Genomic DNA, 21795 nt, shown 5'->3' with positions numbered 1-21795 from the left:
GCGACTTGACAGTTCTGTTCAAAGGATCATTCACAGAGTGGTTTAAGCGGATCAGCTGTTTACAGAAGCCCAGAAGAGTAGCAGCAGAGAGAAAAGCATACCAAAAGGGGATCAACCCTAGTTCCTTTACTGCATTCTACAGAACCCTATCGGGTTTTGCAGAATTTGCCAGGTCAGTACAAGATGTACAACTGGGCTTTCCAAAGGGTCTGAAACACATTAGGGGAGCAAGGCATCTAACAGCATTAGATCCCTTTGAAGGCATGGCCTGGTACACAGGGGTGCTGAGCACCCATGACTCCCAGATGTAGATGGGGGTCAGACTGGCAAGCCAACATCAATGGAGCTGCAGGTACCAAGCACCCAGCTGGGTTTGCCTCCCAGCCTCCTTATCTCACCCTGCTTCTTGTGCAATTTTAAAATATATTCACCTATTTTAGGAAACCAATACAAATACAAGGACCAGGAAAAAAAAAACCCCACTCCCCCCCAAAAACATCTCAACAGTGTTGCTTTGAACACCCGACAGGTCCTGGCTATGGTGGGAAAGTAGCAGCTCCACAGCCTTCCCAGAAGGGTAGCCAGGACTTCTCCACTGGCTGGGGAGTCTTTTCCAAAGCTGCATCCTCCAGGGTGGCAGTGATGTTCAGAATAGGTGTTCACAGCCGGTGCCACATTGCTGGGCACACTTTGCTTCCTGTGTCCTGAATATCAGGGGTCACACGACGCTCAGTCACACGGGTGTAAATCCAGAGCATCTCCACTGACTGTAGTAACCAAGAGCATGTTTGTTCGTATCAGCGGATATGGATTTGGCTGATCTTCTGCAGGGTGGGGGGAGAAATGGCATGTCCCCCAAGGGACATTTGTAAGTTTCAAGGTCCCCTTCCCACCTCCTTGCCATCACACTCCTGCATGTGTTCCCCTCCCAAAGTGCAGGGGGAGAGTCACCTCTTGCAATATCAGCCATGGTCAAGATGACTGCACAAGGGTCATTCCCACCTGTGGGTGTCAGAGTAAGCAGGAGATCTGCTCCCAGCTCACACAGCCACGATACAATTCCACTCCAGGGGTGCATGGACAATGTCTCTGCTGCACGGAGGCGTGCACCCATTCAACCCCCCGCGGTGGAGCACAGAGCTGATGGTTTTTCCTCCAGCACGTTTATCAGTCACACCCTTGTTTTCAAAGAAAACACTGCTGTATTCTACAGGCACAGGGCTGGATTCTGACCTCATTTTCTCTGGTTCAGCTTGAGCAGGCTGGCTGCTGATTCACACTGGTCGGCATGGGATCCAAGTCTGCCCCTGCGCTGTAACCAGTTCACAATCATGTTACTCCAGGGTCCAATCCTGCAGCCCTGCCCCAGACAAAAGTCCCACTAGTTGCAGGGGGGAGTTTTGCCTGAGTGAAGATCTGGCCCACCGTGATTTGGGCTGTTACTATAAAAGACTGCAGTATTTTTATTTTTTTATTTTTATTTTTTTTAACTTGGAGATTTTCAGCAGCTATTGCTGAGGACCAGGAAAGGACAAAATCCAACCTGGTGGGTGACTAGAAAGCATCTGATGGCCCCACGCTGAAGTGCACTTTTCATGGAGCCCCTGAATTGCTGGGGAAGGCAGAGAGTGGAAGAGACCATGAGAAATGGGAGAGGTGGGATGGGGATGTGAGAGCAGGAGAGAATGGGAGTAAACACAAGGGGTCCAAATCTATTAATCTAAATCCACGACTCTGTATTGTCTGCACTTTGTGCTGTCATTTAAGAGCAGGTTAGACAAACACCTTTCAGGGATGGTTCAGATAATACTTAGTCCTGCCATGAGTGCAGGGGACTGGGCTAGATGACCTCTTGAGGTCCCTTCCAGCCCTGAGATTCCCCCCAGAACAGAGTAACACCAAACCAAAACAGGAGCACTTCACACCCACTCTACCCTGAGGAAACAGGCATCAAGCCTAAGGCTGCATCTACACTAAGAACAGAACCATGTCTGACTGACACCCACCCACGGTCCCCTCAGCTGTGCGTGTACACGGAAGAAGCCATGTTCAGCAAGCACAGAGCGGAGACCCCTGCCATGCAGTCGTGGTCAGTGCTTGCTGTCCAGTCTCAGTGCCTTGATTTAAGGAACTCTCAGTAACCTGAGGCATAACAGACCCAGCGGCAGGGATCAGAGGCAGCCAGGCAGAACAGCGATCACAGACAGAACTAGGGAGGCAGCTGAAAAGTGCCTGGCTCCTTGTAAGTCAATTCCCTCCAGCCCTGGGTTGAGATGCTGAGGGTACAACTTCCATATCCACAGTACTGCTGCCCTCTCTCTTACCACATGGCCACTTGCTCTCCCTGGGCAGATGTATCACTGGCAAGTGGAGAGACGCAAGAGGGGTGGGTGGGTGGGTGGGAGGGGAAGCACCAATGGCACCAGAAGCAGCAGCAGGAAAGCACATTCAAGAGGAACGGCCCTGAAAATGGTATGGAGAAGCCGTGCAAACAGTGAGCCTAGCAAATGGCACTGCCTCTTGGCCACCAGCAGGGAGCGCCATTGCCTCACGCTGAGAAAGGGCCAGGCAGTGAGCGCACCAGCAGCCCCAAGGTCTCTGCAGCAAGGACAGGAGAGCAGGACGTGCAGCCATGCAGCTGGGGGGGGGGTCGGGGGAGGGGGTCACTGCTGTGTCCTGGCTAGGACTGGAGGAGGCACTGCAGCCCATGTGGACAGAGCTTGGGGTGTGGGGGGGAGGTGAATAAACCACAGCCCCAGGCCCCCCAGCCCACTGGGGGCAGCCAGCGTGGCCAAGTGCCACCAAATCTGGCTGTCACAAGCACTGTTCCCTCTAAGCTGTGCGCACGCACACAGGTCCGAAACCCCAGGCACACGGCGAAACACCGCGCGCACAGAAATTTGCACAGAAGAAATTTTTTGCGCACACAGCCTGTCAAAAATTAGAGGGAACATTGGTCACAAGTGGGGTTAAAGGAGGGCAGTCACCAGCTGCCAGCCAGCGGAAGGGGAGCTAGGACAGCAACCGCCCTGGCACGCGGCTCTCAGACTGGGCTTTGTCCAGGGCAGCTGGTGATGCCAAAACAAGGAACCTCTCCAGCCCCTGCCCAGTGCCCTCTACAGCTGGGGAAAAAGAAGCCCTTTTGAGACGGATACCCCCTTGTCCCCTAACACACCTCCTAATGACTGTCACACACACACACCCCTTACTGCCTCCCAGTGACTGTGACACCCTCCATACCTCCCAGCAACTGTGACCTACACACCCCTCAATACCTCCCAGCGAATAACACACATACACACAGCACCCTCAATGTCTCCCAATGACGGTGACACCTCCCCTTCCCCCCCAACACCCCTCCCAGTGACCGTGACGCTCCCCAATACAACACCCCTCCCACACCCCACAGGGCATCCCTGTCTTAAGCAGCCACACAAGGGATCAGCCACAGGCAGCAGGGCAGAGAGTTCTCAGGGGAGAGTGGGCTCTGTCCTTGTCCCGTATGGGGGTCAGTGCTTGGACAGCCTGTTTAAAGATGTCTCATGCCCCCTCCCTAGCCATGCCTCAGACCCACCTGAGAAGTCTACCCCCTTGAGGCTGGTCTCTATGTAGGCCTCACTGGAAACCTTGGGGACGCAGGTGGTAGTTTTCCAAGGCAGAGGCTGCCTGGGGCAGGGTTGCACTGTACTGAAGATACAGCCTCCCGGGTTCTCAGTATCAGGCTGAGCCTAGCGGAGCTGAGAGGGTTACAGTCCTCCCATCTCGGAAATATGTTCTCCCGAAGCCAAGAGAGGTGAGACCAGAGACGCCACCCAGAGCGCTAAGAAGGGGTCAGCCGTTCCATCTGGGCAGCCAGTGATTATTTCCCACTCACTCTTGGGCCCCTGAGCTGATCGCTGATGGGGGAGCGAGGTGACCTCAAAGCAGGGAGCCAGCGATGTGCACTAGGTGTGTGTGTGGGCGGGAGCACCATGAACCCAGCAGTGCTCCGCGGGTAGCAACACTCCCTGGGCCTTGGGACTGCAAGTCGGGTCACAGGCACCATCGCAGTCCCTTCCTCCCCTCACCCAGTCCTTCTGGCCCTGGACAGTGAACCGGGGCAGCTTGTGGTGTGGGGCCTCCTCCCTCAGAGCCCAGCCTGGCTCACAGGGTTAATCCAAGAGATGTTTTCCCTTCCAGGTGAAGTTATCCCACGACTAGCACCAGTTGCTGGGCTGGGCACTCAAATGGCTCCATGTCTCCTCGGGGAGCCCTAGTCCCAGGCCGGGTGGGAGAAGGTGATGTTGTAGAGGCTGGCCCAGCTGGCAAAGACCTTTTTCTCCGTGATGAAGCGGTGGTGGTTGCCCTTACGGCTGCGCTCATTGTGGATGTAGGTAGTGCATTCGTCCGGGCCCTTGGGCTCGTAGTAGTGATATGCCATCTTGCCGGGCTGAGGTCTCCTGCTGCGGAGGACAGAGTTACAGGGTGAGCCGCTGGGGCGCTGCCGGCCGATGGCCGAGCGCTGGGATCCCGGGAGGGGCACCTGGTGGGGGTTGGGTTCTTACCTGCAGTAGTTAGGGGGGACCATCCCGTAAACATGCACCTTGTCACACAGCTCCACGGCAATCACCATGGTGAACCAGCCTGTGCTCAGCCACGACCGGGACTTCTCCCTGAGAAACGGGGAATGGCAGGGAGCCGGCAGAAGGAGAGGGAGAAAGAAAAAGAACAAGAGATGGACAGAGCAGGAAGAAGAGGAGGAGGAAGGGGATGCCAGGGGAAGAGTGATGAAGGAAAGGAGTGTAGGATGGTGGGGGGAGGAGGACAGAGTGACCAGTTAGGAGAAGGTGGGAGGACATTGAATTATATTGATGCCAAGTTCTTGAGTCTCCCATTTACCCCCCCATCCCCACCCCATTTCTGTTCTCCTGAGGCTCCCTACCACCCAAGCATGCTGGCTTCCCCTTCCCAGCTAGGGACCAGGATGTACTGCCAGGCAGGCAAGTGACTCCAGAGGGCAGTATGGCCTCTTTTCATGGGTGTGCATTGCGAGACAGCCCAGGTCAGTGGCACTGCAGCAGGGGCAGACAAATAGGATGGGCTGGCCAGCGAGGCTGGGGCTCCAGTCACCAGGCATGCGAATGGTACGCCTGAGGGAATTCTGCACCACTGCGCAACGCAGAATTTTGCAGAAATTAACGTTGTGCATGCAGAATTTCCTTCCCCCGCCACCCCCCCAGAAACGGGATGCAGTGCTGCTGGCTGCCACTAGGGGCCACTAGACCCACCAGAGCCCAGCTTGCACACAGAAGACACTGCGGCAGGAGTGTGGGGGGTGTGAGGCAAAGCAGGGCAGGAGGGAGCTAGAGGGTTCCAGCAAGCATGGGATGGACCATCAGGCTGTTTCTCCCTATGGATCCCTGGGCTTGGGGGGTGGGAGTGGGTGTCTGGGCTGAGGGGGCCATGGCTGGGCTTGTGTGTGTGTAGGGGGTATCTGGGCAAGGGGGGGGCCCGCAGCCGGGCTCTGGGGGGGAGGGGTTGTGGGTGTCTGACCCCCTGGCTGGACATGCGTGGGGGGGCGCAGAAGTGGGCAGAGAAACAGGAACTAGGTTGTCATAGGAGTTGCTTTAACTCTCTGCTCCTGGGGGAATTTGTGTGTGGCTCTGTATCGTTACAGACATACTTGCTGGCAGGTATTTTGAACTGAATTACCAAAATAATCAAAGCGGGCGTGATTATGTAGTGTTCTTCTGACTAATAAAATGCGCAGAATTTTAAAATACTGTGTGCAGGATCCAGAATTTGTTGGCACCGAATGCCCCCAGGAGTGGAATGGGAACGGGGCTCCAAGGTACCTGTCCTTCCCGGTCTCTCCCCGGAACAAGTCGTCGAACTGCTTCATGCGCACGGGGGAGACCACGTAGGCCGACATGCTGGGGAAGGACATGCTGACGCGCTGGAGGATCTTGAGCAGGCTCTTCTGCATCTTGCTGGGCGGACCCCAGAAGATGAGGATGGTCTCCGGGGTCTTGTTGACGAACTCCTGGGGCCCCTTCAGCACCCTGTAGATGCTGGAGTGAGCCACCACCCGGACCGTGGTCTTGTTGCCCACGTCTGCCTCGTAGCCGGTGGTGGGGGCGTCGTTCATGCGGATGGTGCACTCCGATTGGTCAATCTCTGAGCCCAGTTTGCTCCCAAGCAGGTGGCTGGAGCTGGTGATGATCACACACTGGTGGCAGTGGGAATTCAGGGTCTGGGGAAGAAACCATCATTAGCAAGGACCCTGTGGCCAACTAAGACCTCCCCACCTCCACGACCCTGTGCACCTTCCCTGCTTAGAACGCCCAGGCGATGGAGAGAACAGAACCGAGACCCTCCTCCTCCAGAGACACTGGCCCCTGCCACTTGAGCTATCGGGGGTTCTCTCTGAGGTGACAGGAAATAGGGTTGTTTTTCGGATGCGGCACTGGGCTGGGACTCAGGAGATCTGGGGTCAATTCTTGGCTCTGTCAGACTCCCTGGGTGACCCTGGGCGGTCACCATCTCTCCGTGCCTCAGTTCCCAGTCTGTGAAATGAAGCCAGGAACGCTTCCTTTGTCAATTCAGACTGGAAGCTTTTTGGGGTAGCAAGTGTCTCTAAGTGGATGCACAGCACCTAGCACAACGGGATCCAGGTCGGAGAGCATTACAGTCACTCTAACAGCAATACCGGAGCTCTGGGTCACAGTTCTGGCTCCATGCGGCAGAGGGCAGTGCTCCACACTCACTGGCTAGTTCCCTACCATGCTGCCCTTTGATAAGCACCTTCTGTCCGAGGATCCCAACCTGCTTACCAGACATTCCCTAATGAACCCTCTGACGATGCCTGGGAATTACTGCCCCCATTTCACATATGGGCAAACCAGGGCACAGAGGGCCAAAGTGACTTGCCAAGGGCCGGTTAGTGAGCTGGAAGCAGAGTCCAGAAGACCTGATTCCTGGCTCTAAGCAATGGGTGGCGCCTCCATAATAGAAACACAAAGGTCCATTCTCCAACTGAGCTGCTGCAAATTGTGTCATGTCGCCTCCGCTCCACCCCTCCCACTGGGCAGGGTGCAGCCGTACGGAGGCCAGAAAAGCAGCGGCCCTTCACGCTCCTAATGCACCAGCCTGCGATCGCGTGGCTCCTCCCAGTGATTTATAACCCAGCCCTTCCTGCCCGGTGTAAACCGCTTGCTGGGCTCACCCCCGAGACCTGGGACCCAGTCTGCGACGTGACCGCAGAGAGCGCCCCGGGCTCACCTGCGGTGGGCTGCGACCTACCTTGTTCCCATAGACAGGGAGGTATCCACTTTTCAACCCCCATTTCTTGAGGTTGGGGGGATGGGGGGATTTCCCCCGCAGGGCAGTGTAGTGAAAAACTTCGTTCCCACTGTTCGAGCTGTAGATGATCAGCAGCATGATCAAAGCAAAGAGGACCACGAGGATTGCTGTGCGCTGGCCCTGGAGTGGGAAAAGGAGAGCCTGGGACTGAGACAGTGCTGCGTCTCCAAGTGCCCCGCCTTTCTGAAGGAGCCTGGGAAAGGGCAGCCGAGGGGACCGGCAAAGCTTCTGCAATGGTCTCCGATAAATGACTGAGAGACTACAGGCCTAACCCTCATGAACCTCATTCGTGCCCCCTTCTCCCTTACCCCGTGCCAGGAGCAGCAGCTGGGCAGGATTCCAGCCTACAGCTCCCACGAGCCTCAGATTTCAGGTGCCCAACTTAAAATACCCTGGGCGTGATTTTTGGAAGCACTGAGCCCCTCTGACCGTCAGGCCGCAGGTCTCCCACACTGTCCCCCACCCCGTCCCTCAAATCAGCGGTACCTGGAAAACGTGGCTCTCCATCCCTGGGGAGAAGGGGCATCTCCCAGCGGTCTCTAGCACCCCCGCTGTCTGTGACACCAGAGATCCCTGCAGCTAACACCACAGCAAAGGGCTCCAGAAGCACAAACACCCCCATGTTCTTTGACAGGCAGCCATGGCCAATTCCCCCCTCCCCAAGCTCTGCTGTGACACACAGACGGATGTCAAGGGAGAGTTTGGCAATGGGCAGCTTCTTAAAGGAATATACGTCCAGCTTTAATGAGACATTACCCCAAGCCCAGAAGCACCGGGAAGCCAGAGGCTGCTTTAAGCACTGTATCATTATCTATCATGGCCAGCAATTGGTCAAGCTTTTTGCCTCCACATGCTGGCTTTGTTTGGGATGTGGCAGCAAAGAGACCAGGAATGAAAGGGTTAACTATGCGTGTTGCAGGGTGATGGTGGGGGGGACGGGGACAGGAGGGGCGCAGGCCTGCAAGGGGTGGAATTAAGGCGGGGACAGGAGGCACCAGCAGCCGCAAGTGGAGCAATGAGCACGTGGGGGCAGAGGAGAGGCCTGGGCTGTGGCTTGTCCTGGGTTAAATGGGAAGATCCCAGCAGGGAGGCCAGCTAATGAGACAGCTGTGCAAAGAGACGGGCCCTGCAGCTTCCAGTCTGCCTCTGCAGCAGTGTGCTGGCCCCATTACAGCAGGCCCAGTCGCATCAGAGCTTTCATTACAAACTCCATGGAAAGGGCGGGGACCTTATTCTGAAGGTATTTATCACAGTGTGCGGACGGGATCCCGTCCCATGCCTTAAAATAAACCACATCTCACAGAGCCAGACAGAGATAGAGGGAATCTGGCTGATTTTGAGTTTATGAGATTATCCTGCCCCCAAATTAGAAGGGAGAGACACTCGTGCCTTCCTATAACCACCACCTCGCTTTACCCTGGTCTACTCAACCTAGCCCCTGGTGTAGACACAGCTCGGTCGATGGAGAAATGTTTCCTCTGACCTAACTACCACCACCCAGGGAGGTGGAGTTCCTACAGTGACAGAAAAACCCCTCGGCTGCTGTAGGGTTATGCCGCGGTAGCCCAGCTAGTGTAAACAAGCCCTTACACAGTGCCTGTCACTGGGGGACTTCAAAGCCCCTTTCAGAAGTGGCCAAAAGTTACCATTTTACACAGGAAAAAACTCATATTATGCAAGTCAATGGCAGAGCTGGGCACAGAACCCAGCAGTCCTGATTCCCAGATCTGGGTGCTAACCACTAGTCAATGCCACCCGAGGCAGAGGGGCCAAGAGTCAGTGCTTGTAAAGGGATTTTCCTGCAGAACGCTGCCAGGACCTCCTACCATTTATTATTGTAGTGTGGCTACTGCCCCTCTCTTTCAGCTTCATTACCACTTCTTTTTCCTACTCTCATTTTCTAGTCTCCTGCCTTGCCTCCTCCTTTTCTATTTGTAATTCAGGCCTTACTTTCCTACCTTTGGGGTTACTAGTTTCTTTGGCCATTTTATATAATTGCATTTGTTTTCCTTAGTTGGATACTTGGGCGGGAGGGTGTCAGGGAGCACAGTCAGCCTGATGCACTGTTGTTGGCCTAATGTTTCTACAGACATTGGTTCTTCTGCATGTTTTTTCTCCAATATTCTGTGTAGGAGTGAATTCTTCTCAATCATCTCATCATTCTCTGGTGCTCTCTCATTTGTCTGTCATCCATCTGCCACCTCTCATTGCATGGTTCGAATACCAACTCAGGGACAGAGACTATCTTTTTGTTACACGCGAGTCAAACACCTACCACAACGAGGCCCTGCTCTCCGATTGGGGCCCCTAGCCATGACCTTAAGCCAAATAATTTCTGCATGGATGGACCCAATTGCAAGACAGGGATCTTCGCTGTTAGTTTGGTCCACGCAGGAGTAAAATCTTGTTGAATTGGACGCGTAGACGTTAGCTGTGCTTATGAAATCTAATGCAAGTAGAAATGTTGGTTTTTCTTTTAAATTCAAAGAAAACAAGTGGATTTAAAAAAACAATTCAACATGCTCCCCCCAGAACCATGAGCACAGACAACATTATGCCAGTGCCCAGAGTTGAAACAAAAGTGAAATAGACCAGGCTGGCTTCCCCATCCAAGTTCTGTGAAAGGTAAAAAAAAAAAAGTGAAGCAGCAGCTTAAACGGACACAAGTAAGCTTTTCAAAGTTCCGGGTTATATTATTAGCAAAAGAGGAAAGGACACCGGTTTTCAAAGGCAGCATATGGCCCTGCCTCCTCCCCCCGAGTTACACGCTGCGGGGCAGGATGTGGTACTATGAAGTGTTCAATATTGGACGAACTCTGCTCCCAGTGGTAATTCCCACTGGCTTCCATGGCAGCCGTTAGGCCAGCGTTGAACACTTCTGAATATCCCTTCGTTATGCTGAGCGTCTCTTTGACCTGTTGTTCTCTCACATATTTCTCTAATACCTGCTGATCACCGGGGCTACTTGCGTTGAATCTCGGCTTCCCCCCTCCCAGCCTTAGATTCAGCTGCAGAGGGGGAAGGGGGGCACTTTGGCTCAGATACGTGCCCATCTGTCCCCTGGGCAGATTACCCGGCCTGCAGATCACACCAAACTCATTTATTTCACCTGTTCTATTTGTCAGTGTTTCTTGGGCCCTCTCCCCACAGTGCCTCCTTCCTCATGCGAGCTGGGCACCCTGTGTAGTTACTGGGTTCCTCCTTGTGCCAGATTTGTGGGAACTGCCTGGATATGTGGCTGCTTTGTATTCTAGGCCTCACATTTGGTTGCTACTGTACAGTGCTTAGAGGTGCCTTGTGAACAAATTACTTCGATAATCCATAGAAGTCATTAACCACAGCACACTGCCCCAATCTCTGTGCACCGGTGACTTCTCTTCTTTGGCCTCCTTTTTGTTGACACTAAAATCTGGCTTGTTGATTTAACCGGAAGTCAGCCAAGAAAAAGAGAGTGAATTCCTTGATACGTCAGGAGGGGATGAGACGAGACAGCTGCTGTGCAGCTGGTCGGTGAGTACTAAGTTCAAACCCAATGTTCTTTCTCTGGCATCACTTGGCTGATTTCACCTATTTTTTAAAAACTAAGTAAAATGATTTAGAACCACCAGGATACACCAGAATGTGCAAAAGCTCCCTGGGTAGCAGCCTGATCCTATTTCCTCTACCCTTGTCCTCGCCTCTCCCAGTCTCTCCTTCAGGACCTGATCCAAAGCCCACTGCCACTGAAGTCAATGGAAAGAGTTTTTAGATCAGATCCCGTTTGACACACTCACTTCAGGACAGGGCCCGATGACACCTAGCACAGCAGGGCCTCTTGGGCACTACAGAAAAATACAAATAATAAACAACAACTACAGGCCTGACTCAGCCAAAATTTCCCATGAAGCAGACAGGAGCATTGCCTGTGCAAGGACTGAATACAGGCACTGAGATACCCAAGTGATGAGGGCTGGCTGGAAAGAAGGGGAGAGAGATGGAATAAAAACCCTGAATAGCACCTTCATAATTTGGCCTGGAATAAGACCCTGGGGAAAGTTTAATCTAGTTCTTATCTAGATTTTCTCTTCCTCTCTTAGGCTCACTAAAGCGCTGAAGAAGTGGTTTTTTTACCCACAAAAGCTTATGCCCAAATAAATCTGTTAGTCTTTAAGGTGCCACTAGACTCCTTGTTGTTTTTGTGGATACAGACTAACACAGCTACCCCCTGATACTTAAAACATTATTGTTCACACTCACAACAACCTCACAGCCACGATTCAGCATCAGTCACCACTAGATCATGTGTCAGAAACACCTGTCACACAAAACATCAGTGCTCAGCATGGAGGAAAGAGAACAATTGTTTGTGTGTGTGTGTGGGGGGGGAAAACAGACAACTCATCCTCCAGTCCTTTAGATCCTGGATTACATTATGGCAGCAAGTCATACAATCCCCTGTTGGAATAGGAGGCCTGATCTTTAGGCAAAAGTCCCCTGCAGGAGCAGGCCCCAGAGGTGCCTTCCTTGACTGGAAACTAACAAGGGCTAATAGGCTATGGAGCAGCACAGGGACCCAATAGCCCAGCCGGCTATCAACAACCTGCCAGCTGCCTTCTGCTCCAGGAACCTCAGATGGATCTTAGCCAAGATTGCGTTTTCTCCTCCCTTGTACTTAATTTGTTTTCAGGGAGACTGAACGTCAGGGCAAACACTCCTGGGTGAGGTTTATTCACTTCCCTGCCCTCTTTCCAGTGAAAGCTGAGCTGGATTTCATGGTGCATTTGAAAACAGGGCAGCCCAGTAACCTGGAGCTGGCAGCTAATGAAATCCAGCTCCCACAACAGGGCAGATGCAGGTTACCTGGCTACTATTTCACCATGACTTCAGGGTACAAAGATTTGATATGAATGCTGCTACTTGGTGCACCTGCTCTGAGCAGTTGAGAATGCACAGATCTCCTGGAGAGGAAAACCACTCAGACATCTTTCCTGCATGGCCTCATCTGCACAGCACGTCTCAAACATGAGTGAGTCAGTCCTCATATCAGGCTTGAGAACAGAATCAGTGACATTAGCCCTGTTTTCCAAATGGGTAAACTGAGGCACTGAGCTCTTTCGTATAGGGGCTGAGTCTATGTGCAGCACCCAGCACAACTGGGGCGTTGATCCCAACTGGGGCTTCTGAGGGCTACTGTAATTAGCGTTAAGTAACTGAATAATAAGAGGTTACGGCCAATCTTTTCAAAGGTGGCCACTGGGTTTGGGTGTCCAACCTGAGTCACCGTGGGCCTGAGTTGTAGAAGGGTGGAGCACCTGCAGCTCCGGCCGAAGTCAAGGGGAGCTGTGGGCGCTCATCAGCACTGAGCAAAGGACCCTGCATGTCTCGAGGTGGAGCTGGGCACCCAAAGCCAGAGGCTGTTTTTGTAGATGTTGCCTCCAGTGACTGCCCAAGCTCATGGCTGGGATTAAAACCCAAGAGCCCTATTCTCCCACTGCAGGATACAAGGCCCCACTGGGCATCAGGGAGAGTTTCTCCTACCCCATAGCGACAGGGCTGCCTGGGGCCCAGAGCAGTTTTCAGACTGCTATCACTAGTGGGCAGAATACAGGAAAACAGACGCAGATGAACATACACGGTCCTGATGGAGCGGAGGGCGAGGCTGGCTGGGTGGGAGAGAGTCATCCCTCATGTCAAAGGAGTTCCACCAGAGCTGGGGCTGGCCAGCAGACTTACTAGTGTGGGGAGTGGGGGAAGGGGAGACGGGGGGAGTGGGGAGGGTAACAATGCCCGGAGCAGTCAAGGAGCGGAGGGCAGGGCAGTGGCGGAGTAAGAGATGAACGCTGCAAGGCTTGGAGAGAAAGGTCAGAGCTGGGGAACCTAAAACCAGGCAAACTCCGCTAATTCCCAGTTTAGTCACAAATCTAAGGCTCTGGCCAGGCTCCCCGAGACCCAGAGATTTTTAGTAAGCCCCAGAGGCTCTTGCTGTCTCAAGTAAGAGTCCTCCCCACAAAGCTCTAGCAAGAGCTTCAGGGTCCCCTCACATCTCCCATGAGATTCCCCTGTGCCTCATGGGAACCTGGGCTGATGCACAAATTCTGCTGGAAACCAGGCAGAGTCCCCCAGTTCTGCCCTGACTTGAGGTAAAGTCTGGAGGTTTCTCTTGAGACTGGGTCTGTTCAGATGCCCCCTGGGCCTCTGACCATGGGCTGGGATCCTCTCCCCTGGAGTCTGGTCCTCTGGTGAGATTTCTGCTACCTCCTGCTTCCATCAAGGCTGGAATGAACCACCCAGCGTTGCTGCAGCTCCCTCTTTCAAGAGCCTGGAGGACAGGACAGGAGGTCTTGGCTCAGTCAGGGCTGGCTTTCCCCAGTCCCGAGCGACAGGCTTGGCCGACCAGCCTGAGGAGCAAGGAACACCTACCTCTGGCTCCCTCTGTGACCTGGGGCTAGGTGGGTTTATTGGGGTTGTTTTTAAATCACGTACAGCCACAGGGTCTAGACGTCACGCTCCGAGGGTGAAGCACAGCGATTATGTACAGAGCTGCCCTGAACCCAGAGCACAAGCTGCCGCTGCTGCCCAGAAAAGAAACCAAAGCCAGTGAAAAATCACATTAACCTCCAACACTATGCCAGGATGGTCAGCGAACCAGCTCTGGTAGATGGCCGAGCAGAACGAGCTCCAAAGGGGAGGATGAAGCCCATGACACCCTCCGAGGGCCCGGAAGATGGACGCACGGGACCAGGACAGGAGGGCTGCTTCGTGGGGAGGACTTACCGTGTTGTTACTCATGTCTCTCTGCCAACCTTAGTGTGGAGCCTTCATCAGCATAACTCAAGTCCCTGCACAGAAACACAGAGGCATGGTCACTCTCTAAACTATCTGCCCCCTTCCTCGAATACAAGTCCATGGCTACCAATCTCCACCCCATCGTGCTCTGACCCGCATGACAGCACAGCCCAAACAGGTCAGGCTGGGCTGGGCTGGGCGCACCTACAGGGCCGAACACACCACGTTGCTGCGTTGTGCTCTCCTGGCCTGACCCAAAGCCCGGCGAAATCACTGCGAGTCTTTCCATTGACTGCAAAGAGCTTTGCATCAGGCCCTCTGGCACCATGCTGCCTTCCCAGATGTGCCCATCTGCCCTGCCGCAGATCACAGCTCAGAGCCGTCTCTCAACAGCTCAATTTTGGATGTCACTATTTCCCCCCAGCCCCCTTATTTTGGTCTTTCATTGCCCTCAAGCTGGGCTCTGCACCTAAATGGCCCTTTTCATGCACATTGCTCCCAGGCTGTCTTCTCCTTCTGCTCCATCTCCCAAGCACAGCCAGGTCCAAAGTTGAAGTACAGAGTCCTCTGACCCTAGTGTGGGTCTCCCACTCTCCCCACCTGCTGGGAAGCAGCCCCTCCTCCTACACCCTTTAATTAAAGCAGGGGAGGTGCAGGGGAACCATGCCACAGGGTGAAAGCTCAGTCACTTTTCTAACGCGTAAGTCAGCCATGTGTTTAGTGCTCCTCAGACAGAGAGACGCCGTCAGCCCAGAACGGCTGCTGGTCACAGAGAGATCTCCCAGGAGGAAGAAAAGCAAGCGATGGTTTGTAAACTGGATTAGCCATACCTAAAATCAGCTTACATAATGGGTCATTACAGTGAAGCACAGCAGGGGTCTGGGATCTAGGACTCCTGGGTTCTATCCCTGGTCCTGACACTTTGCGCAAGTCACTGGATCTCCTGGGCCCCAGTGGCCCCATCTGTAAACTGGGGAAAACAATAATATCTGCCAAAAGATGGGGGGAAGGGTTGAGAGACTTAATTTCATTATCAGAAGGGTAGCCATGTTAGTCTGGATCTGTAAAAGCAGAACAGTCCTGTGACACCTGACAGACGAACAGACGTATTGGAGCATAAGCTTTCGTGGGTGAATCCCCCCTTCGTCACATGCAGCTGAATCTTCAGATTCCCCCACAAAAGCTCATGCTCCAATACGTCTGTTAGTCTATAAGGTGCCACAGGAGAATTTGCCGCTTTCACTTAATTTAATTAGTTAATGTTTGTAAAGGGCTTTGCAGTCCCCTTAGATGGAAGGCCCAAGAGATGGGTCAAATATTCCTCTGCTTAGTGAGCCGGCACGGATCTTCCGAACCGCAGGGGTTATGAGTCAGCTGCAACTCTCCTTCCTCAGCTTGTGCTGGAGAAGTGAGCTCAAGATCAAAACCAGTGTTTGTATAGCAAGGTCTTGTGCGAGGACAGCTTTGCAAACTCATCAGTCTCCCCATCACAGGCTCATTCCCTGGCAGGGAGGTGGAGGGAGAGGTCTCCTAAAGCAGCCTTCGGCATAAGCATGCCTCCCACCCCCTGGCTTATTACAGTGTGAACCTGCAGGCTGGTTAAGCTTTAGGAGGAGATTATTTTCCTGCCCAAAAAGCTCAGTAAAATCCATTCAAACAAATACCTGATCAAGGGCCATAAATCTGCTGGGGGACAATGTTTACCCATGATCACATCAACCCAACCTCTCTAAGGGGATTGCAGGCTCCAAAGATACAAAATCCCATTAAAACGAACACCTGGGAATGGAGCAAAGGCAGCCGGCCACCTCTCCGAGGGCTCCCACAGGGTTTTACGTGGGTGGAGGGGAAGGGCTGGCTGGGTCAGGGAGAGAGGGAGCTTTTCACAGCCACCTCCCCAGCCTGAATCCAGCCTAGGCTGATGGTGATTTCAAGTTGGTGCCATTTGATGGCTCTTTGGTGGCCTGTATTAAATGAAGGTGCTAGGTTAGGATGTTTCAATCCCAGCTCTGACACAGCCCACGTGACACTGGGTGAGTCAGTCGGTTTCCCTGTGCCTCAGCTCCCTGATCTGTAACTGGGAGGAGGTAACTGCCCCAAACAGGGGTGCCGTGAGGACAAATACATGAACAACTGTGTGGCCCTCAGGCGCTCTGGTAATGGGGGCCACGCATGTACAATGGACAGACAGTTTGGTCTGTCTCAGCCCAGTCCTTGGTGGACAGGTACCTGCATCACTAACTCCATCCCCACATCTGGCACTCCACAGCTCCCTTTGCTGGCAGGCTCAGCCCGGAGGCTGGGGGGTGAATGGGCCAGGAGGAATGAGCTCCCCTCTCTCCACTAGCAGGGGTCCCCTCCAGCTCAGAAGAGAGGGGTCGGGGAAGGGATCACTGCTGATGTACCTCAGTCTGGGAGAAGGGTCTTTGATCTATCGTCCCCGCTACCTGCCAACGGGCCAAAGTCCTGGAAAAACCCAATCTGCAGAGGGCAGCTCAGTCTCCATGGCCCAGTCTGACAGGGACCTCTTTGCTGAGACCAGCTACAGATGGGGATGCCTGTGCAATAGGAACTGGGCTGAGAACCACCTAACTCATTTCACAGAGGCGCTCCCAGCTCAAGCCAGCACCTCTATGAACAAAGAAGCACTAAAGAGTATATTTGTCTCCCTCCCACGCTAACATGTGTACCTGGACACATACAAGAGCTCTCATTCTCGCTCTGCAGGGATCTACCATTCCACAGCTGCTCCATACCAAGCACAGATCTAACCAATTGTTTTTTAAGTCCTCATTAGTGAGTCACTGCAATTTCCCCTCTTCGGTACTTACCATGATTGGAAAAATCCTCGTTCCTCGCTGCCTTGGGAAGGCTGGGAAATAACACACACACACGCATGCACAAAGGGGAGTTAATCTCACACAGCCTGGGAGCCCTGACCGCAGAGGTGACCCAAGGGGGCCTGAGGCCCAAGGGCAGGATGTATTTAGCAGACCGACATCACCCGTATGCCCATGGGTTTTCCTTGTAACTCTTTCCTGTGCAGTCATTGCTGGGGAAAGGAGCCAGAGGGACAGCCTGGCAAATGCAATCTGATGGCCTTTGGGCCAGGATCAAAGGGATCACCTAGGAGGCCAAAGGCAGCTCTGCACACCTCTAAACCAACCAGTCTCAGTGTGTGTGGCATGGGTGACAGTGGGATGGATAGGGGAAAGGACAGCAGAGAGGAGCCCATACAGATGATTTAGTTGGGGATTGGTCCTGCTTTGAGCAGGGGGTTGGACTAGATGACCTCCTGAGCTCCCTTCCAACCCTGATCTTCTATGATTCTATGTCAGCCAGCACTGAACCGGGGCTGCCCCTACACTGGTCCCCTGGAAAGAAAAGTGCATGGGGTGGAAAAGGTTAGGTTGACCCAGGGCCAGCCTTAGAAATAGTGTCCTGGATGAACTTATATTTTGGCGCCCCTGCTGCCTCCCCAGCCCTTACCCCTGGCCCTTCTTGCCTTCCCAGCCGTTCCCTGCATCGCCCCTGCCCCCGAGCTCCCTCCCACGGCCTCGCACCCCAGGCCCACCTGCTCCTTGCCTGTTGACCACAGTGTCCATCCTGGGCCCTGCCTGCTGTCTGGGCTGGGTCCAGGGCGTTTGCAAGTGCAGTGGGTGGCAGGGGAAGAGCCAAACAACTCGCAGAGTGAGGAGACGGGACTAGGAGCTGGGCTGGGAAACGAGGTGGGGCAGCGAGCAGGGAGCCTTTGACTGGGAGCAGGGTGCTCCTGTCACGCTGGACCACACCCCGCTGGCAGCAACAGGGAGCCCGAGCCCCTTGACCATGGAGCCCCCCTGACCACAGTGCCTTGGACAGTCGCCCACCCCTAAGGCCGGCGCTGGTTGGCACCCACGCAGGAGTGAACCACAATGCTGCCGTCAGCGCTCCCCAAGAGCTGCCAGCCCTGCTCAGCACCAGAAGAGGGTGCATCGGAGAATGGGGCCTGGTCAGACTCTGTGTGCACCGGTAGTGCTTTGAGACTGGCAAAGCTCATGCTCCCCAAAGCTTCCCAGACCCCCAACGTAGGCATAATGCCACCTGCATCTATCATCTGGATGTCTCCACTCCTTGCTCCTCCTCCTGGCTCTCCTACCCATCCTGGAGTCCACAATATCCCCCCTCGGCTGGTGTGGGAAGCCGTCCGTTCTCAATGAGTACAATTCATCCTCCTTAACACTCAGCCTCCCAACTACACCAACTCCGTTTGCTCCTTCATCACTCGCCTCTTCTGGCCTCACCTGAATAGCTGAGGGGAGGGGAAGATAATGTTTTGTGTGTGGGAAAGGAAAAAGCAAAGGCGGATAACGTTTTGTGTGGGTGGGGGGAGGATGGAGACAGAGGGAGAGAAGCAGGGAATCATCACTTGGGCTGGAAAGTGACTCTGGGAGGTTATTACCGCCCCTGTTCTCTGCATGGTGGCAGGACCAAATACCCTCTCCCTAGCTGGCCCCCGACAGGTGGGTGGCTTAGTCTGAGCCTTGAATTTCCCCAGAGTAGGTGATGGCACAAGGGCCGCTAAAAAGAGAGAGAGGGAGGGAAGGAGAGCAAACAGCCAGGGGAAGGAAGATGCACAAATGCTCAGGGCTCCCCCAAAGGCAGTGATTCAGCACCCCCCTAGCCCACCCAGCAGCACAGAGCTCCGAACACACCAAGCGCTAGGAGTCTGAGCCAAAGCCCAGTGAAGTCAGTGGGCTAACCCCCCACCCCTTCTCTGCTTGCCTCTGGGTTGCACTATCATGTCCTGTCTAGTTCACGATGCCCTATTTGCCCGGCAGCTGCAGAGTCCTCCCCACTAGGAGTTCACCCACAAATCCCTAGTGATCAGGACATCCAGGCTGCTGAAGTGCAAACCTCGAGGACGGGTCCCAGATCAGAGAGGGAGGCCTTGGTGAAGTTTCCCTTTTCCTTACCTGGGCGAGACCTTTCATATGAGGGAATTCGAGAGCCTGGCTTGGGGGGGGGGGGGGGGGGATGTCTCTCCCCCCTCCCCTTCCAAGGGACTGAGAGCGGGCCCCAGCTCGGACGGGCAGGCTGCCCTTCCGTCTTGAGGCTCGCTCTGTCACATCTTTGCCCCCGCCAGGGCCCTGCCCCAAGGGGAGGGCTGATCCGATCTGCCGTCTGCAACCTCCTAGAGTGAAAAACCCAACCAGCTGCCCCTTTCTGCCTGGGGAAATCAGAGTGAAACGAGCGTCACTGCTAATCCGCCGGTATTACAGAAATACTCTTATCCGGCTAAACTGGGGCAGCGCACGACGCCCCTGCCCCCGGAGAGCCGGAATAAACCCCACCTTCCCGCTCTGGTCCGCCACTCGCACCTGGGGCCTGAGCCCGCCTCGGGCAGAGCCCTGCGCACCCGTGCAAATCACGATCACACGCCCGAGCGTGTCACCAGCGCCCGGGGCAGGCCCCGGGCATCCAGCACCACCCGGCACAGAACCCACGCGGCCCCCAGGCAGCACCCACGCCGCTGTGCCCCCGGAGCCGGTCCCTGGGGCGAGGGCCTGCCTGCGGGAGACACCCAGCCCCGTTCACCCTCCGTGGGGCGGTCTGGACGCACCCCTGAGCCCCTAACCCCAGCAGAGGCGGCCCACCCCGGGGTGCATCTGCAGCAGGACGAAGGGCCTCTCCCCTCCCCAGGCCAGCCCCTCTGCTGCCTGCCCGGTAACTTCCCGGCCGAGGGGCGCCTGCACCCCGCTCCCCGCCCGCGGTGCCGGGGCTCCGCCAAGGGCACGAGGATGCGCCGCTTACCTCGCTCCCCTGCGAGCTCCGCCAGCCCCGGGCACACGGGGGAGCCCCCCGCTCTCCTAGCCCGGGACCAGCCGCCCCGCGGCAGGAGCGCCCGGGAGCTGGGAGCGCGGCGCCTGCAGCCCCCCGCGGCCACCTGCTCCCTGCCCGGGTCCTAGCGCGCGCCCGCTTCCCTCGTCAGCCCCATTCGCGCGGCGTGGGAAAGGGCGCCCCCCATCGGCTGCCGGGAGCGCGCGTGCGCTGCGGTCTCTGCCCTTGCTGGGGGAAAGGCGCGGGCAGGTCCTGGTCTGGAGATGCAGCCGGCGTAATAATACTTGGCCTGGCGACACATCCTGCCCTCGGGGGATCTCAAAGCGCGGGGCCAAACCCTGCCCTCCGTGCTCGGACTTCCCACGGAGGCCAAGCGGAGTTCTGACTGGCTAAGGACCGCAGGGTTTGCCTCAGTAGGAGACGCTTCATAGCGCCCATTTTGCGGCGGGGGAAACTGAGGCATAGAGCAGTTAAGTGACTCGTCTAGGTCTTACGGCCAATCAGTGACTGAGCTGGGAATAGACCCCAAGAGTCCTGGGCACCCCCGTGCCTGGCTGTAACCATTAGACTACACTTCTTCCTCACAAATAATAGTACTAATATGGAGGAATGGAGAAGGGTATTTCCTGGGGCTGGGAAGCTATTGTGTATGCAGCACCAGGGCACAGAGTCTCGGGGGCAGGTGGGAGTCTGGTCCTATGAATACATCCCTGTCTAGCCAGAGGCAGGAGCAATGGCTCCCAGGGTGGTAGGTGGCTCTGAAGGCCTCTGTCTTCATTGGTGTTTTACGCTGTCAAGAGGTTATTTTACAGGCTCTGTCATAGGGACTGGAACTAGAGGTGCAGGGGGTGCTGCAGCACCCCCTGGCTTGAAGGGGTTTCCATTATATCCAGGGTTTACAGTTTGGTTCAATAGCTCTCAGCACCCCCACTGTAAAAATTGTTCCAGCACCCCTGGGCTCTGTTTGTGCAGAGCCAGCTGCCAGCACCTGCACAGAAAGTTACTGCCCAGGTAAAGCGGGTCAGCTCTGGACATGAGTCCGCCTCCCAAAGAAGCATGGTCCTACCTGTGAGCCGGGTTGTACTGTAAAACCAAGGAAACAGGCATAAGAAGTGGGCCTAGCTGTGGAATCTGGATCCCACTTCTGATCCGCCTCCCCCCATCCCAACACGTAGCGTGGGAGCCACTTTGCCTGGGGATCCCTAGGCTGGTTTCAGGATAAATAAGGCGGGTGACGTTCATCCTGCCTGTCTGGTCTCTGCCCCAGCGAAGCACAGCGCAGACCTGCGCCCGCCTGGTATGAAATGGCCCCATGTGGCAGTCGGGCTCCTTAACCCCATGTGTGTATGTTCGCCTTGGTTACCGCCTGTGCGAGCACAGTTGCCATGGCAGCCCTGCACACCAGTGCATGCTCATATGGGCGGTGCACTGGAGAGGTGAAGATGTCGAAATGAACCTGTCCAGCTGGGAAAGCCCTGCCCTGCATGTCGTCTCCCCCCACCCCCTTGGACCGGCTACTCTGCCCCTCCAGTACACTGCGTGGAGTTGGGGGGCATGAGGCCGAGATGAAAGCTGCCAATAGCTGCATAGCCAAGGCTGGCTGGCTGGCCACAGACTAACCCCCAGTGACACAAGGCCCACAATGCGCACAAACCACATATTGGCACTTCGCTCTCTCGAGAACACAAGCAACCCTGTGGCTGGAGGGCTGGGAAATCCCGCTGTGTAGCACTAATCCTCCTCCAGCCCAACACAGAGTCTCAGGGAGAGCTGGGCACACCCAGGCCACTCAGATCCATTTCCACTAGCAACTCCGCTATTGGGCTGCTGCTAGGGCTGGCCTCCCACCCCTCCACCACTGAGCCAGCC

At 55.2% G+C, this 21795-nt stretch overlaps 1 protein-coding gene across 1 annotated transcript; it reads right to left on the bottom strand.

The window, feature by feature from the left end:
• Positions 1-3421: 3421 nt before the first annotated feature.
• ST6GALNAC6 (ST6 N-acetylgalactosaminide alpha-2,6-sialyltransferase 6) lies at positions 3422-20030 on the bottom strand. The gene is made up of 6 exons (XM_077835907.1): positions 19900-20030; positions 14095-14159; positions 7282-7461; positions 5835-6232; positions 4545-4652; positions 3422-4442 (listed from the first exon to the last, which is right to left on the bottom strand). The coding sequence occupies exons 2-6, from the start codon at positions 14107-14109 to the stop codon at positions 4253-4255; spliced, it is 891 nt and encodes a 296-aa protein (XP_077692033.1). The 5' UTR covers positions 14110-14159; positions 19900-20030; the 3' UTR covers positions 3422-4252.
• Between the last annotated feature and the right edge of the window lie 1765 nt (positions 20031-21795).

This window comes from Eretmochelys imbricata, chromosome 16 (genome assembly GCF_965152235.1).
Source record: "Eretmochelys imbricata isolate rEreImb1 chromosome 16, rEreImb1.hap1, whole genome shotgun sequence".
Classification (NCBI taxonomy): domain Eukaryota; kingdom Metazoa; phylum Chordata; order Testudines; family Cheloniidae; genus Eretmochelys; species Eretmochelys imbricata.
Note: the sequence above shows the minus strand (reverse complement) of the source record. Positions and strands in the feature narration are given on the sequence as shown.

Coding starts and splice junctions, on each gene's coding strand:
- ST6GALNAC6 (XM_077835907.1), bottom strand. Junction 6,233..7,281: donor TCCCTGTCTATGGGAACAAG/GTAGGTCGCAGC, acceptor TTTCTTCCCCAG/ACCCTGAATTCCCACTGCCA. Junction 4,443..4,544: donor GTCCCCCCTAACTACTGCAG/GTAAGAACCCAA, acceptor TGTCCTCCGCAG/CAGGAGACCTCAGCCCGGCA.